At 39.3% G+C, this 17,123-nt stretch overlaps 1 protein-coding gene across 6 annotated transcripts in view; it reads left to right on the top strand.

Moving 5' to 3' along the window:
* The window catches only part of LOC124170267 (serine/threonine-protein kinase DCLK1), a 282,836-nt gene that overhangs the window by 245,756 nt on the left and 19,957 nt on the right, over positions 1–17,123 (top strand). For 5 of the 6 annotated variants that reach the window (XM_046548995.1, XM_046549002.1, XM_046549007.1 and 2 more), the window contains 7 exons: positions 8,152–8,406; positions 9,582–10,434; positions 11,428–11,626; positions 12,065–12,161; positions 12,571–12,690; positions 15,020–15,298; positions 16,021–16,174. In XM_046548995.1, the coding sequence (XP_046404951.1) occupies positions 8,175–8,406; positions 9,582–10,434; positions 11,428–11,626; positions 12,065–12,161; positions 12,571–12,690; positions 15,020–15,298; positions 16,021–16,174 (1,934 nt within the window). In that variant the 5' untranslated portion in view covers positions 8,152–8,174. The remainder of the gene's footprint in view (positions 1–8,151; positions 8,407–9,581; positions 10,435–11,427; positions 11,627–12,064; positions 12,162–12,570; positions 12,691–15,019; positions 15,299–16,020; positions 16,175–17,123) is intronic. The other variant, XM_046548983.1, reaches the window with a different exon arrangement.

The raw sequence follows: 17,123 nt of genomic DNA, 5'->3' as shown, positions 1-17,123 counted from the left end.
TGTATGCTGCGGCGGCCCCATGTCAAGAACGACTTACTTAGTATGCATTAAAATGCCCTTCAACTTATCATTATCTCTGTTTTGACATGAAAACCTTAAGAAGACACTTCCTCCCGCTTTCGACCGGCTATATTTTGTCTTTCTTGCCGTCGAATGAGTATTTTAAAACGAAAATAGTCTTATTGAGATTTTCAAAGTATGCATGGAAGGCACATTACCTGCCCTGCATCCAAAATAATATCATCCGAGGTAGTACTTAAATGAAAGCTTATAGTTGGAGAAGATGGAAAACCTTGAAAAGGGTGTACGCACCCTTGAAATTTCCATGTGGTACCGTAACAAGTTTTAACAAGTAATTCTTCGCGAAAAAAAGCCGGTCATGGGGTAGTGATACGTCCACTTAAATAAATATGAACTCATTCTATTTTCCTAAAATGTATCAATGATCTTTCCTTGCTCTCACCTCGCACTCTTGGGATTTCCCTATTATAGATAAGTTTTCACCTGCATCGTGAAGGATCATTCTGGATAAAACTAAATAAGTAATGCAGGAAGTATCAAAATATATTCAGGAAGTAGTGTTTCACTTCCAGTCGTTTTACGATGATTTTGAAATTCCAGATGCAATGACTGAATATCAGAGGGGGGTAAATCTAGTTATTTTCAGAATTTATGGAAAGCTTGAGACTGATGATAGTATCGCATTTTGATACCTCCTCTCCATTTGTTTGTTAAAGGTAGCGGCTAAGTACTTTCCCAGTATTATATGATAGAAGGGAAAGTAAATTCCAAGAGGTTATGTTTTCGCTTACTGATATGTTATTTAGAATTATTATATGGCTAAAGGTTCGAAATTTGTGCATGCTCTTCTCCGAATGATATCAACTTTTTACTTGCTTTTCCCCTCATGCTAAAAATTGCGTCAAGTAAGGTGATCAAAGAAGAGTATGAATAACGGATATAGAATGGGCGAGCGATGTACAATTGGAGGAGTGATTATTTTTGTCGCTTGTTGATGTTGTATCTAAAAATCCAGCAAAAAATCATTCACTTCAGAATGATTCATAAAGAGTATGGTCTATATTTGGCGGCCTTTTCTCGTAACTCCTCGTCGACTCTCGTGCAGAAAAAGGGAACCATGGATGACCATGATAATTATCATTGCTATTACGTGAACGTTTCCACAAGTGTCTCCTCCGCATTAACTCGTGGGATTTCTCCGTCGTCAATAATTTAAATGAAATCTTAACTCATGGGAAGGGTCGATTTCTCAGTCACCAATAATCAAAATTTGGCAGAATGTAATAATTAAAGCAAGGAAGCAATACATCGTATGCTACGTATGGAGTTTCTTTATGGGAGCGAGGCATTGACGGCCGTAGAGAAGTGTAGAGTGGATCAGCGGCGCAGCGAGGGGGGGGTTTTGGGGGATAACCCCCCCCCCCAGGGCTCACATATTTTAATTTTTAATCCATTTTACCGAATTGGATTATTAATAATCATACAATAGTGTAAAGATTAATAAAATATCCCTCAGACAGCCTCAACTCACCATTTTGAACCATTTATTTTAGACATTTTGTGGGGTTGGGCCCCCGAACCTCCCGCTTACCCTGGCGGGTATGTAATACCCCCAGACTCCCCGGTATCCTAAAACCCCCCTAAGCTTAATTCCTAGCTGCGCCCCTGGAGTGGATATAATGAAACGGAAGAGTGATGAAGATAAAAAGGTTCGAGTAAGTAATGAGGGAATACTCGGGAGAATGGGAGAAAAGAATAGGTCTCGCAAAAACCTTTAGAAGAAGAAGGTAAAAGTTTAGTGGTATCATCGTGAGACATGACGACCAGAATGAGTTGTTTAGGATAAGTTATGAAGGATTGTGTTGAGGAGGAATCCGTAAATATCAATAGGTTACCAGATAGGACAGCTGCGTCGAACCAATCTCAGGCGAAGAGATCACTCCACAAAAATAAGAATGTACTTGCAGCTGAGAATACAGGCATAGAATTAGGAGGCAATTCATCTCATGCTATAATTGGAGTATGTTTATTTATGGGAGGGGAAATGGACGTTGACTTGAGAGCCTATTTTAACCATTTGAGTTGAATGTCTTCCCTCATAATTTATGATGATGATGCGTCGGATGTTTGATGCATTTCCGCCGATTTTTGCATCGCCGACGGCAGAGGGAATAAAAAAAAGGCATGCTGGTCGTGTTTTTAGGGATGGGTGCCCTCTCGTGATTCCCTCCGGGGGTTGTGAAGGGACCGCACAAAAAAATAAGCACTTGCAGCCTCCGCGTGTGCACTCTTTCGCCGTGCACGCTCTCACTCTCGCTAAAAGGTTTCCTCTCTCCTTCCACGAGCGCAATGTTGAATGCGAGGAGGGGGGGCCTAATGCACTGCCCCCTCCAAAGTGAAAAATGGCATCGTGAGTCAGCGAGAGAGAGAGAGGGTGCTCATTCGTATGGCCCAACCTCCTCAACCCATGTGCGTGCGGCTTTTTTCGCTCTCTCTCTCGGTGCACTACCCAAAGCGTGCGAATGTGAATACAGTCATCCCTCACGTACCACTATGGATAGATACGTTTCTGGCAAGTGTCGTATTGAGTGAGGGGTGTAATTTCAGGTGTAATACTTTACACTTTGCTGCGTAGGCTGAATTTCCTGGCGTCTGCTTTGCAACCGTGGGCATCAATACAGGTGTTAGGGAATACTGATCGAAATCCTAGTGATCACTGGTGTAACTGTGAGGGAGTTGATGGGATAGATCCCCCCCCCCCCCCCAAAGCCTTAGAGAAATTAAAAAATAATTAAAACTATTGTTTGGTTTTGACTTGTAATGACTGCATCTGCTTAAAGTTGAAGTACCAAAATTGTGTAAAAATGTGTTTCCAGGCATGTCATTTTTCAAATATTTTCCCGGAACCCCCGTTACGCGGCGGGTCCTCACCCAATGCCCCTTCATCCCCTCCAAAGCATATTTACGGATAGATATGGGAATTCGTTTTTCCCCCGAACCATAAAGGACTTTAATAAACGCTAGTACCAACCTCGTTAAAGTACTTCATTTTTTTTAAGCTGTAAACGGCTGGTGTCCTAACACCCCCTGCCACACTCCTTTTAGGCGGCTTGCGGGGTATTATATAGATGTAGATGTAGATTCCTTGTTACGCCTTGTTACTAGTGGTTGTTATGATTTGTAGAGCAAATAACTTCATGAATGTATTGATTGTGTTCTTCTTTGATTTCCCATGTTTATAAAGAGGTGACATTAGAGTTTGGGCAAGTTCCTTAGTTGGGGTGAAGGAGGAAGATTGTGTGAACTAATAGAGAGAAATCTTTCCCCAATAGAATTATGTTATAAATATTTGTTTATTTTACTTTCGTTTGAACCGTTTGTTTACGTTGAAACTTTTTGGCTGCGTTGTTATCGCTCTTTCTTAGCGCCATTCTTTGAAAAATCCACTTCACTGCTTATTTGGCTCGCTATTTATCGGAGGCGAAGTAACGCGCTCAATCATTCAGCGAATATCACAGAAAGGTGCTAAAATTTCATCTCCTTTCAATTTGCCACGAGAAATTGCTTCTTATTAGAAATTTGTCTTCAATTTGGGATTCATATTGGTTGACCAGATTGGATGAAACCTCAAGGGAAGGAGGCTGTTGCGGTGATGAGGAATCCTAGGGTGTAATGTCCTGGGAAGGGGATTTTATAAGCCGGGGGGTGCGTTAACCCCTCTCTCTCTCTTCAGACGCCCGATTTTGCTGCCGCGAGGAATTTTCCAGCAGTCATTGCCTCTCATCTCCCTCCCCCCCCCCACCTAATTTTCCTCCCTCTGGGGCTCAAACCTATCTTCCACCGGTGTGATACTCTTCTTTTTAATCATTTGCATCCACAACTCAACCTGGAAGCCGTCGAAGCGGTTTATGTAAAGGTTTCCCTACCCATTACGGCAACATTAATAATGAACGTGATTAATCGCTTAATAATGGCATTGTTTCTTAATATCTATTATATTTCCCTCGGTTTTATACCCACTTTTTAATTTCTCCATCAGCATTGTCATTTGCTGTTAAATTTTCCGGATGACTTGTCATGTTGGCTAAAAGTTGTGTTACTACCGTATGTCATGTATATTTTCTTAAATTTATTTACCATTTTTACTCAGTGAGGTAATTTTATTATAATTTAGTTCTTTTGCTAATGGCTTTCTATAAAAGTTCCTATTAAGTTTAGGTATGGAAGATATCGTGTTTAGGTCAATTTTATCCACATGTTAAAAAAATGAGTGGAGGTCGTTTTCTTTTCCATGTATTTTTTTTATTTTCAGTCGCAGTCCATTGAAAAGTAATTTTCGATTGCCACGAAATGACTGAATTGCTATTAAATGCGCTCATGCAGGCTTCATAGAGACATGGCTCTCTGTTTGCGGTTGATAGTTACGTAATAAGCATGTATTTTTTATTACGAATTTAGTGCGACGTTTTAAAATATAACATAATATTATACATCTAATATACATTTCATTGGGTTCTTCAGTCTATACATCTATAATTTTCATGTCCGTGTTCACAACTTAAAACGAGAATTTCTTCTTCACTTTTATTTACTAAACAATGTCTTTAAAGGACCCTGCTGGGCTTAGATGTTTGTACCCAAGAATAAGACTCGGAAATCAAAGTGAGAACGGGGTGTTCTATTTGTAAAATCTGCTTAGAAAGCCATCATGTTTGCCATTGACCATGACCGGGTAGACCAAGGATTGGGAAGGAATGTGCAAGGCTCTATGTATTTTCATCGTGAATTTTGTGAAAGGTCTTACTTTTACGGTTTCGGTGGAAGTCGCTGAGATGTGAAAGATTTTCGATGTGCTAATGTCCATTTTTGATTTCTCTGAAACGAATATGACGTGCAGGGATGCCGATCGAGAAATTTTATAAGTAATGAGTTTTAAGTTTTTTAAGCGTTTTTGAAGAGTCATATGATCAGCATTAGAACCCTGATAACTCGAATGTCGATATCTGGATATTCCGGGGAAAATTGACAAGCCTGACACAATTTTTCCTCACTCCCATAACGAATTTTTGAGGGGGCTCGGGCCCCCTCAAGCCCCATGGAATCGGCGCCACTGATGACGTGTATTTATGCTCATAAGCTTTGTAATTTGTATGTTTATTGGAATAACCGCGTTAATATTTAGGAAAATTGTATTACGTGGATATTATTCAAATGTATATTTATGCTATAATATTTCCACCAGGTATTTTATGTCTTTGCAATGTCCCTCCGAACGTACTTAGGGGACTCATTCCTCCCGCTAGAACGGTCATTTTTTGATAAAGCATTTCTCGTATGTAACTTCTGCTGTCACCTTGAAATTTTCAGATTATAAGATCCTGAGCAACATTTTCCTTTAATTCAAATTTCAAAATGTTTATTACATTGGAGATGCAGTCTATAAGTGCTGTAAAATGTCTACTCTACGTACTCTGAAAATTTCAAAACGACCGTTCATGTATCAACCCCTTGCGCTGCAGTGACGAGTCTATCTCGTCATGAACTTTCGATGCCAAACCGCGCAATGACGAGTGCATCTCGTCATCGGATTTTCATAATTTTAGCTCTATTTTAAGGAACACTATAATTATTTTGAAAGCAATGCTAAAAAAATTCATAGTGTATATAAATAATTCATTTTTCATGAAACATGGTGGGACACGTGAAACATTGGAAGGATGAAAATGATATGAGTCGAGTAGCGATAGCTTTGTCCTCCATGTTTAATAATCACATTTTATTTCACGGTTCTACGTTAATTACAAATTACTAAATATCATTTCATTACCTACCATTCAAAAGAGAACCACCGAAAAAATAAATGGAGAATAGGAGCACGATATTCAGAAAATTAATCGAAGTGCAAGTGGTTGAGCGAGGTATACTTGACCAAAAAAGGCAAAATATACGGTCGGTCGAGAAGGAAGGTGGGTGTCTTTTTTAAGATTGTGATCCGGAGGAGAAAATCCCTCCGGTCGGTGACTTCTCCTCGGGTATTTGGTTCGATACTTGTCCCCCCGATATCCACTTTTGATCAGGATGTAAACCTTTCGAAACAGTTCGACAGTTTAAGCCCGGAAGTTGGAGCCCCTTTAAAAATCGGACGCACTTCTGCCCGAATTCAATAAAAATCAAGTCATTCACCGCGCTGGAAATGCCTTCTCCGGATCGTCCCTGCCATTGTCTCTCTCATCCCCGCGTTTCGAGTAACTTTCTGGAGGACTTCCGAAGCAGGCCCTCGTCATTTTATTCCATCTGCGCGTGATGTCGTCGGCCAGAATCGAATGTGGAGTCGAGGGTGGATGAAACAAAAGGAAAATGGAACTTTAGAGATTAGAAAAGGGTCGCTGGAGAGGGTTTGCGCGGTTAAGAGTGTGTGGGGAGATGTGTGGTTTGGGGAAGAAGAGGATTGAAAGCTTTTTCGAGGCAGATGAGTGCGAGAATGAATGAGTTTGGGTGGCCGTGGGTGTTTGTGGTTGAGAGGGCCGAGGACCTTTCTCGCGAGATGTCGTTATTTTTCCACCCTCATTTTTTTTGTACGTTTCGGCGACGGCAGGGCATTCACCAATGATCGTTCACCCCTCTCCCTCCTCTCAGCATCTCCATTCTACTTGCCATCGTCCTCTCCCCTTTTAAATCTTTGTCTCCCCTCCCCTCTCCCTCCTTTCTCTGGTGTTTTGTTTTACTCTCCGTGGTCGCGACTACTTTTCCTTTTTGCCAAATCTCGTGCACTAATCCTCGGGGCGAAGTATCGGGGTCGCACATAATGTCGTGTCGCTCGTTTGTGAAGATTTCATCTTGCTATTCTCTCCTGCTGAGCACACCTTGATCCACCCCCTCTCTCACCGCCATTTCTTTTTTTCGTTTGGATGGAGGCGATGGGCTCGCTGGGTGTTTAACGGTGATGCATCAGGATTGGAAGGGTTGAGATAGAACATAACCGTTTACATGAAAACATCTGGGCAACCGAATGGTCTTCTTAAAAATAAGATTAAAATAAATATATTTATATGATGTCTTCGATTTAAAAAAAATCGGAATTTACTTAGTGCATGGCGTATTTCTGTGTATTAAGTAATATCCTCCGAATAAAAGGAAGATCTTGAGTGAAATTCATGTAACAGGTAAAGAATAATGTGAAGAGAATAAATACGCAAGTGTGAAAACATTTGCTAATAGGAGATTTGAGCGGAGAGCTGCGTCAAACCATTCTAAGAATTGTTGATCACTGATGTTGAAACATTATGCTCAAATTCAATAGAGGATTTTCGTGTTTTATAGTACGAATCGCGTTGTACGTATAATTAATTCAGTAAAAAATTGCTGTTTCATTTGAGCAGTATTATAATTTACATTAAATCGTGCCGTATATACCGTAAACCATATACGATGAGATTTAATTTTAAAGTCCCCCGAACGGAGTGCGTGATTGCAGATTTATCCATTACAGACGTATAATAAAGCTCTTCAGCGTTTCCGCAGTGGTGATAATCAGGCGTGAAGTTGGTTTTGTTCTGTGGTGGTTTCAAAAGATTGAATTTCTTCTCAACTTGTCAAAATTAAGTGTTACAATGGGTCAAGTAGAATGTCTAGTGTAAAGGGTTGGTGTATTTTTTGTAAGCGAAGAGCATAATAACCTGTATGAAGTTTTCTGAACCAAAGGAGACACTTAACTGATTCCTCCCTGGCTAAAATCTAAAACATACTCGCCACGACGTTTATAACTTTATATTTTCATCAAATCAATTTTTTTCTTGATTTACGAATGTTATCTGATTTTGAAGTGGTTTTTTTATTTTTTTAATTGTATGCTATTGTAATTAATTATCCTAGAGATTTTATCAAGGTCGCATAATTTGGCTGAGAACCGCAAAAAGTTAGTCACTGATATTGGTATTATGCCGTTCTGTTGCATGGCGGCTTTTGACTTTTTCAATGATCCACATGGGAATTCAACTGAGGCGGTTTGCCCCCGAAAATCCTATAAACGGCCTGCCGCGGCGTTTCCAACTGTGAATCTTTGCTAAATTTAATTTTTGCTTGCTTTATTTCATTGGTAATGCTGATTGCAGTTATCTCCTCTCTTTTCAGAATCCCGTGAACCTGGACCTTGCATGTCGAAGCCATCCTCTGGCATCGCAACGGCCATGTCTGGCCGTGGTGCTGTGGCTTCCCACCCGCCCTCCATCCACCAGCAGTCCTCGGTGGGCCACGCCAGGGAGAAGGTGGTTGACGGCCGGTCGTCTCTGCAGCGCAGCATCAACGCCAAGCTCAGCGGGGGCTCCAATTTGCCTCAGCCGGTGAATTCCACCGCCAACTCAAGATTCAGCTCTTCGCATAATCAAGGTTGGTAAAACTTCTGCTTACATAAATGCCATTTCTGTGAGAAAAATCTTATTTGGAACTTAATAAAATTTGAGAGTTAACGGATGATTAGCAATAGTTAGGTTTGAAACCAGCTGCATCCAACTGGATCCCGCAAGATATTACTAGATTAAGTAAGGGGCTGACATACTCATGTGATTGCTGAAAATAGTTAAACATCCTGCTTGTTTAAAATGATAAATTCTTCATCATTTCCAAAATTCAGCAGGATTTAGGGGTAAACAACCCTTATCTTCTCATCCTAAAGTTTATGCTTCCTGCAGTATCATGCTGTTTTCAAGCTAGATAGTGCTAAATGTATGAAACTGGATGTGGCTGGAACCTGCCAAAAGTTCCTGCAGGAATTTTTGCCTTGCATGAAATTGCAATTTTCAACTTTTTAGGTAAAGCCATGGGACAGAGCTTAGCAGTCTCGAAAATGACTCAGTGTGTCAATATCGACCATAAATAAATAGTTTTAAAAAGTGGACACATCATATTTCATTCATCACTACACTGTGGGGACTTGCAAAAAATCTCCAGTAGTTATTTTGGGTATTTATAATTAATATTCAAATGCCACCTCAGCTATAAAATTTGATAAATGAGAAAATTTAGTGAGTCAAAAATTGTTATAGATATAGTTATCTAAACATAGTTATCTAATAGAAATGTGGTATGAGTGTAGTTTTTTGTAGTTCTTCGAAAGTAACTATGAGACATGAATGGGTATTTCGTAGTATTCTCAATAGTTTACTAATTCCAATATTAGTAGTAACTCCATTGAGGTTACAAGTTTTGAAAAAAATTGATCTAATTCACTATTGAAGAGTTAGAATAACTTCTAAAACGCTATGTCAAAGGCCATGGTAGCCATGGGAGGTCCGGACCTTCCTCTCCCCTGAAATATAAAAACACAATTACTTTGCTTCATAAAAGAAAATAAAATATTGAAAAATCATGAATTTATAAAAAATGTCACTGACAAATGAATATTTTTGATTATGAAAAGTGTTAAAATTACTTGAAAACCCCCTACTTAGTACCCCTGTTTTTCAAAAATTTTCCCCCTGATTTGAACAAAATTCCTGGAAATTCTGAAAATTCATCTGAAAACATAGGTTTCATTAATATTTTCATTTTATTCATCCTCCCAGCAGGTGCTAGGCGAGACAACTGTAACTCTACAAACAACACCAATGCATCATCTAGGTTGGGTGGTAGAACAACCGGAGTTGGCTTATCAACTCAGTCATCCAAACACCCACCAACGGCTGCCACAGGTCGTGTGTCCTCGGAGAACAACAGGCCTCGAGATGGCCTCCCTAGTGTGACTGTTACCAACTCCTCTTCGAAAGGAGGCTCCTTGAACGCAAGTGCCCATCCAGCCCTCCGAGTTTCTCCCTCTACCAACTCCGCTCCATTTCACAATGACGAGTCTTCCAGTAACCCCTCTGTGCTCCCTGTGCAAAATATGTCCCTTAGTGTAGGCCATGTGGCAAAATCAGGTATTCCTAGCCCCACCGGTTCGACGAGGATGGGTCTTCAGCCGGTAGTGAATAACGGCCTCAAGTCGAGGGACTCGGGAAGTGGCCAGCATGTGCCGACCTGGGAGACAAATGGTGTGTGCAAGGGTTCGTCATCGGAACGTGATGCCCTTGATGACGCTCCCTCGAAAACGGTGCCCTCCAGTGTGAACGGTGTGTCGTCAAGGACGGCAGCGCCGCACTCAGTGCCATCCAATAGGACTGCCATTCCCAATGGTCCCTCGTCACGGTTGGGTGGCCAATCGTCATTAGCTAATTCATCTCGTTCCCTAGGTGCTCCTGCCGTTAATGTGAAATCCATAGGAAATAAGTCGAATCAGGGCCCCACCTCCCCCCGTGGCGGTAATCAGCGTGTCACCTCGAAGCATGTGCCAGCAACAGTCAATTCATCCTCATCCTCTTGGTCCATTTGGTCCAAAGTGTCCTCATCTACCTCTCAGCCATTGCAGAATGGTCACCCCAGGTGAGAAGGCACCTTATATTATGAGAATCTACAGTGTAATACTTGTTTGGTTATTCAGCAGATTTATTAAAAATGTTTGCAGTTAAAAGATGCCTGTTAACATATTATGGAATTAGCTTTGAAATTTTTGTATTTTTGCTGCTATTTTGACTAACATCAACTAGTATGTAGAATAGCAAAGTGAAAGAATAAGGTGCATTTTCAAAAAGTACACCTTGTTTTTTAACATTTTCATTTATATCCTAGTTCTATTTATTTCAATACTTTCTTTTCTTTCCCTTGAAAGTTGAACCATATTGATTTAGAAATGCGTGTATGAGAGGGAGGGATTTTCGTATACATATGTTCCACACAATTTTGTCAATATCCTTATATTTTATCGATGGTGAATGACAGGTTTTATATACTGACATTATCCTCATCCTTATAGCCTTAGAAGCAAGAGGGATTTAGTGGAGTTCTCTGCCTTATCATTAGTATTTACCTGTTGATCATAAGTGTTTGTGGACATCTAATGAGTCGGATAGGACTGTGGATGTTTTAGTTACATCTTCTTCATTGTAGACTCAGTATTAGGATGGGCAACAGGGAAGAAAGTAGTTTGTATTATCTTGTATGTGGAAGGTCATTTTGTGTATCTGATCAGACATTCATTACAGAGCATGTATGTAATTGAATTTTTTATTTTAAATGAATGTTGGAGAGCAATACTTTTGCTTCTTGCCTGACTACTTTTATTCAAAGTGGAAGTTAATCATTATCTGTGTTTGTGAACAGACTATAATTGAAGTGATTGTTTATATTATTGAGTTTTACTCTTCTTGCAATTATGTAATGGGGATTGGAATTTTATTCCAACATTGTTATAATAAGTTCTCATTTTTGAAAAGGCATCTGAGTTAACCCTACCAGAAGCCATAACTGGTCATTATTTTTTTTTTGAAAACCTGGCATACTGTGTGTTAACCTGTATATTTCTCCTGTCCATCACAGCTCACCGAATGGAGTGGTTGTTCGACCACGAGTCGTGACAGTGATCCGTAATGGTAGCAGTCGCCCTCGCAAAGTTGTTAGACTGCTGCTCAATAGGAGGACGGCTCCATGCTTTAATTCGGCCCTCTCTGCACTCACTCATGCCATCAAGTTGGATTCTGGTGCTGTTAGGAAAGTGTTCACTCTTGATGGAACTCCTGTAAGTATTGCTGAATTCCATATCCATTCCATAATTGTTATTATTTGATGCTATCATTAATATAGATGGTGTTATTCATTGATGCTATCATTAATATAGATGGTGTTCAGATCTAATTATGATATGTTTGCATTTAACTGCACCAAAATTATTGTTATCATTGTGACTCTCTCTGCATTACCTGGTATTTTGATAGGGGTAGTTGAAAAATTACTTAAAATCCTGTGCATTTTGACAACAGCAACTCCAGGAAAATTTTTGAAAAATTACATGTCTGGTAATACATTCTACATCATTTTGGCACTTAAAATTTGACTTTATTCATATGCAGTTATTATATGTCAAAACTAGACTAGGGATCTTTCCTCTCATCCCCCCCCCTCATAGTTACGCCCCTGTAATTATTAATTGGTCAACTTCTATTTGACCCTCTCTCAGGTGACATGCCTTGAAGATTTCTTTAGAGAAGATGATATTTTTGTTGCTTATGGATCAGAGAGGTATTCACGGGATGACTTCGACCTGGATTTGGAAGGTAAATATTGCTGTTATTTTTCTTAACTTCATTATAATTGTTACATAGGTCTAAACACTCTATTTCCCGTGGGGGATGTTATTAAACTTTGAATTGTTAATGTGAATATGTTTCTTTTATTCATGTTTGTGCTTCTTACATTTTTAGGTAACTAGGAGCAATGTTTTTTTATTCATCCGTTGAATTTGGGAAGAGTGAACTTTTCTTTTTTTCTAATCTTCCTTGTGAATGTGGGCCCAGTAATTGTTTTGGACGTAGTACATAATTTTATTAATGTAGATTTAAATTTCATTTTACTCTGATTTTATTGAATCAATAGTGATACTTGCTCTGATTAATACCTTATAATAATGGTCATAGATCATATTTTAATATAAATTCTGAATTAATAATTTTTCCAATATTTCAGAACTGAAAGCTGTGAGGCAACAGGCAAAAAGCTCAGCAAGCTTAAGACGTCTTGCACCCTTGCGACCATCTTCACCTGGTAGAATTAGGCGTGATGCAGATGGCTTCATCAGTCGAGAATGTAAGGAATATTCTCAACGTAATTTTCTAATTATTTTTTTTTGTAATTTTCACGAGCCAATTTCGTAGCTTTCCCCCGTTTGGTCATCATTGATCACCAGAATTTTTTACCCCATCAATTAGTATTTTTTTGTCTCTGCTGCAAAAAAAAATAAAGAAAAGCCATAGGTAGAGATGCGTGAGAATCGCAAATGCAATAAATGCGATATAGATGGACTTTTATGATACTTTTACGCAATTTTGCCTTTTTGACGGCAACATTCGTACATTTTGTGCCGAGCACAGTTTAAATGCTCCACCGACACTCACCGCTTAAAGCATGTGAGCGACTGACCAGGTACTAGTTGGCTGGGACTCTACGTGGCCGTGAACTACAAGTGGGCGCGGGCAAGCTACACCTCCGCCACTATAAGTCTTATTCCTTAATTTATTATTGTTCTACTACATAATTATTTAAAATATTCTGTATTTTGTCGCATATCTGTGTTTCACTACATTTCATCGTCATCTACCTCATTATGAAAATAAAAAAAATAGACGCTACGAAATGCTGTAAACTGTTATTGAAAGTGCGATAAAATAAAAATGAAAGTGCGATTTTCACGTATCTCTAGCCATAGGCAAATGGTCGATATTTTCAATACTTGTACTGGACTCCCACTCAACCGTGAATAAGCCTTGAATTTCGTCTGCCGTGAAAATACCTGGAAATAGCCGTGAATTTCGTCATATAACCTTAAAAATCTCTAAAACTTGATTTTAGAACAATGATTGAAAGAGCAAAAGAAAAATTGATGCATATGTCGATCATGTTTCAAGGTCAGTCATGCACAGACACTGTCCACACATTTATCTGCACACGTGTATTGGAAGCAGAATTATTGGTCTCTGTGCCGTGATGACACATTGACTTTAAGCCTGTACCAAAGCCAGAAGACTGGTAACCAAAGTGTTCATTAACCCTGGTGAAAATTCAGACACTTCTTAACTTCCCTGGCACCCTGGTCCATTTATTTTCCCACTCATAACCTTGAGCCGGAGCTGAGTTTTGCAAACGATATGTGATGTCACGAGAGATAGCACTTTCATTGCTGCATTTGCATTCACGGCGTGTCGCAGTTGTTAAAGTTTTAGTTAACGCGTGGCCGATGATGATTACACGGTCAATATTTCTGCCTAAAATGGTTTTTCTAAAAATTGTGAATTTGATGACATCTTGACCGTGAAAACCTGGAAAAAACCATGAATTTTATATTTTAGTTTGAGTGGGAACCTTGTTGTAGAAATATTCTGTTTTTAATAATTGAAATTACTTGGTAAATTTTTTAACAACTGTGGTTAGTCCAAAGATTGATTTTAAACTCCTAAGTCTTCTTCAACAAAATTGGGTGTCTTCTTCAACAAAAAGTCTTCTTCAACAAAACTTCAAATTCAAAGCACTGTATGAGACAAGTGAATTGGAAGGCAGGACTTGATAATGGTTAAAAAATGAAGAGACCTGTATTTTCTCATTTCTTGATCGGTTGCCTACTTCTTGAGCTCTTTGCATCCTAAAATCGACAGCCGGCTGTTGATGTCACAAACTCCTGGTCTGGTTACTGATTTTTCATTATTTCTCAGCTTCAGGCAATAGCATTGATTGGCTAATCTTCATTTATGATCTTTTGAAGGAATACTTACCTTATTGAGTGCTTTTCCCTGGACAAGTTAAAATGAACCAGAACTCTCATGATGCCACTAACTCATTGTTGGAAATCAACTGTCACTAATTTAAGTATATCGGGACTAACCACGGGGATAACTTTACAGTCACCTGCAATGCGCAAATTTTGCAAAAATTCCAAGTAGAAAAAGTCATTTGCCTTGACCGTGGTGTTCCGTATTTCCATAGAGGGGAATGACACCTAGTAATTGTTTTTGACCTAGTAATTAACTGGCTTAAGCATTCAACTGGAAATCAGTTCAAATCATGGTCAAGGCGAATGATTTTATCTCTGTGAAAGTTTCTATCAACTTTCAAATTTTTCTTATGTAAATTTATGAGACGAAAGCTAAATGAGGAAGATTATTTGTTGTAACTCATTTTTCCATTCCATTACCCGATTTCTATTAATAATTTTGATTTTTGGTCTGAGTAAACAACCCCATTCACTCGATATGTAGAACAAGGTAAAAGAAAAATTTGTAAACTTGGAGTCAGAGGATGCAGAGGAAGCGGATGTTAATGAAACCTGCAAAAGCCGTGGGATATTCACCTGGAGGGTTAATGGTCACAGCCATGTGCTTGGTGCACTTATGGTGTATTAATTCTCAGTATCTCTTGAAAACAGGCACTGGCAGTTCTCTGGGAGGAGGCGGTGGTGGAGTTTCACGGCGGACGTCCTCACAAGCACGCCCAGGCATGCCACCAAAGACAAAACCGCAGAGGAGGCGTGGAGTATCTGGAGGGACATCAAAGGTTATGCCATCTACTCCTGTTTTGGGTAGACCAAGGCTGCCTTCTGCAGGTGCTAACGGGGCAAGAGTTCCTTCAGGCAGCAGAAATGGTGTGGCTGAAGGGGTTGAGTTTGTGGAAATCAGCTCCATGGAAGTGACGTCTCATAGTGGAGGTATTGATAATCATCTTGGTGGAATATTGTAGTTTTTTGTCAAATAAAAAATTATTAAATTAAAAAGAGCATTAACCACATACTAGCAAAGTGATGCACCTTTACGGAGTCACCCATAAGTGAACATGAGGTGTGAAAATGTACAGAGGAAAAATTTATAGCCTTGACTGGATTTGCCTCACTAAAATTAGCTTTTCCTGAGCCCAAATTTCCCTAATTCCTGCCGGGTGTTCTACCACTTGAACTAGCCTTGAGGTTTCACCTAGTAACTTTTTGTACCGATAGGATATTGCTTGATGCTCTCCAGAAGGCCTATTCTTCCTGTGAAGATTTGATTCTGAAGGAGTTAGTATTTCAGCCTACCATTTGAAAAGTTCAAGCCTTGCATCTTTGCTTCTTAATTATCTATGTCTTTATATCTTTACTTCAATAATTTTCCTTCCTAGGCCGACAGGAAATCTTGCTATCAGCATTGCATTAGTTGTGTATGATGGGGAAAAACTTTTCCACCTTTCCCTTCTCTTATTGCATAAGTGATGGTTTTACACATTTGACAAGGGCAACTAAATGGAGAGATTATGGCCTTGAGGCTTTACCTATTAATTTATTGTGCTGATGGGATTTTGCTTGATGCTCTCTAGAAGCTAGCCCTCAAATCCACCCTATTTATTGTTCTTATTATTATCCCTATTATCTCTTCATTGGTGAATCTGCTTTCACAGGGGACATGAGCTCCATTGGAGTGGAAGGTGTTGTCCAGGACATAGATGAAGAAGAATGTGCAATGGAGATACCTGAAGAAATTTCTGAGGAATATGATGTTGGGAGAATCATAGGAGATGGAAATTTTGCTGTAGTTCGTGAATGTACAAAGAGGTAAGGGAGCAGTTTTGGATCTGAACATCTGAGGGGAGGCAGAATAACTGCTATGTACAAAATGTATTTCTAAAGTATTGATTACCCCAAATGGATGTTATTTTGTGTTATGGAGGCGATTATCCTATGCCAAATAGTACACGTGAATGTTGTAGTGTCATGAAATTTAACAATATCGCAGTCAGCAAGGCGTCAGCTGTACAAAAATCTCATGATACTATTTTGGGATGCAAGAATAGCCATCCGCAATATAGGCTCACTATCCTTGGTGGAAGAATCCGGTAGGGGTACAACTCGAGTCTCCCTGGGATAATGGCATGATGAATATCCAGCCAAATGAGGATCATGATCAGGATGAAGCACCTAAATTTTGTGATGATGATTGGGTTATCCTCACCTCAATGACCGATTGAAGGGCTTCCATGAAGGTGATACATGTTTGCTCTGGCTGCTTGATATGATGGCTTCTACTGTGGCTAATGCTGTTACATATTTATAATACATTGCCATCACAGATGCTCCATTTTCTCATGCTATTATACCTCATGCATTTACTCAGATATGTATGTATGTATAAGTCATGTACAATATGAGTGCTTAAAAGTGTCTATCTTTGGATGTTTTGTGTTGAAAATGTCAGCTTGATCTGAAAAAAGGCAAACAAGTGTCGGCCGTGATGGAAAACAATAGCCTCTCATTTTATCTTATTACGAGCCTTTTGTTTGATTTGAATCATTTGCTTTATGCAAAAAATGATCCTTGATACTTAATCAGATATTTTTCCTGAGAAACACTAACTAAAAACGTTTTCTTCACTTCGATAGAAATATTGATAATTACTTCAGCTATAATCTTAAATTTGAACCTGACATAGATATTATGTACCAATATCCTTCTGTTATACTAAGAAGATTCCCACCATGAACAAAATTCAGTATCCCTTTTTTCT

This window comes from Ischnura elegans, chromosome 1, assembly GCF_921293095.1.
Source record: "Ischnura elegans chromosome 1, ioIscEleg1.1, whole genome shotgun sequence".
Classification (NCBI taxonomy): domain Eukaryota; kingdom Metazoa; phylum Arthropoda; class Insecta; order Odonata; family Coenagrionidae; genus Ischnura; species Ischnura elegans.
The sequence above is the reverse complement of the archived record's forward strand: the minus strand, read 5'-3'. Positions and strand labels throughout refer to the sequence as shown.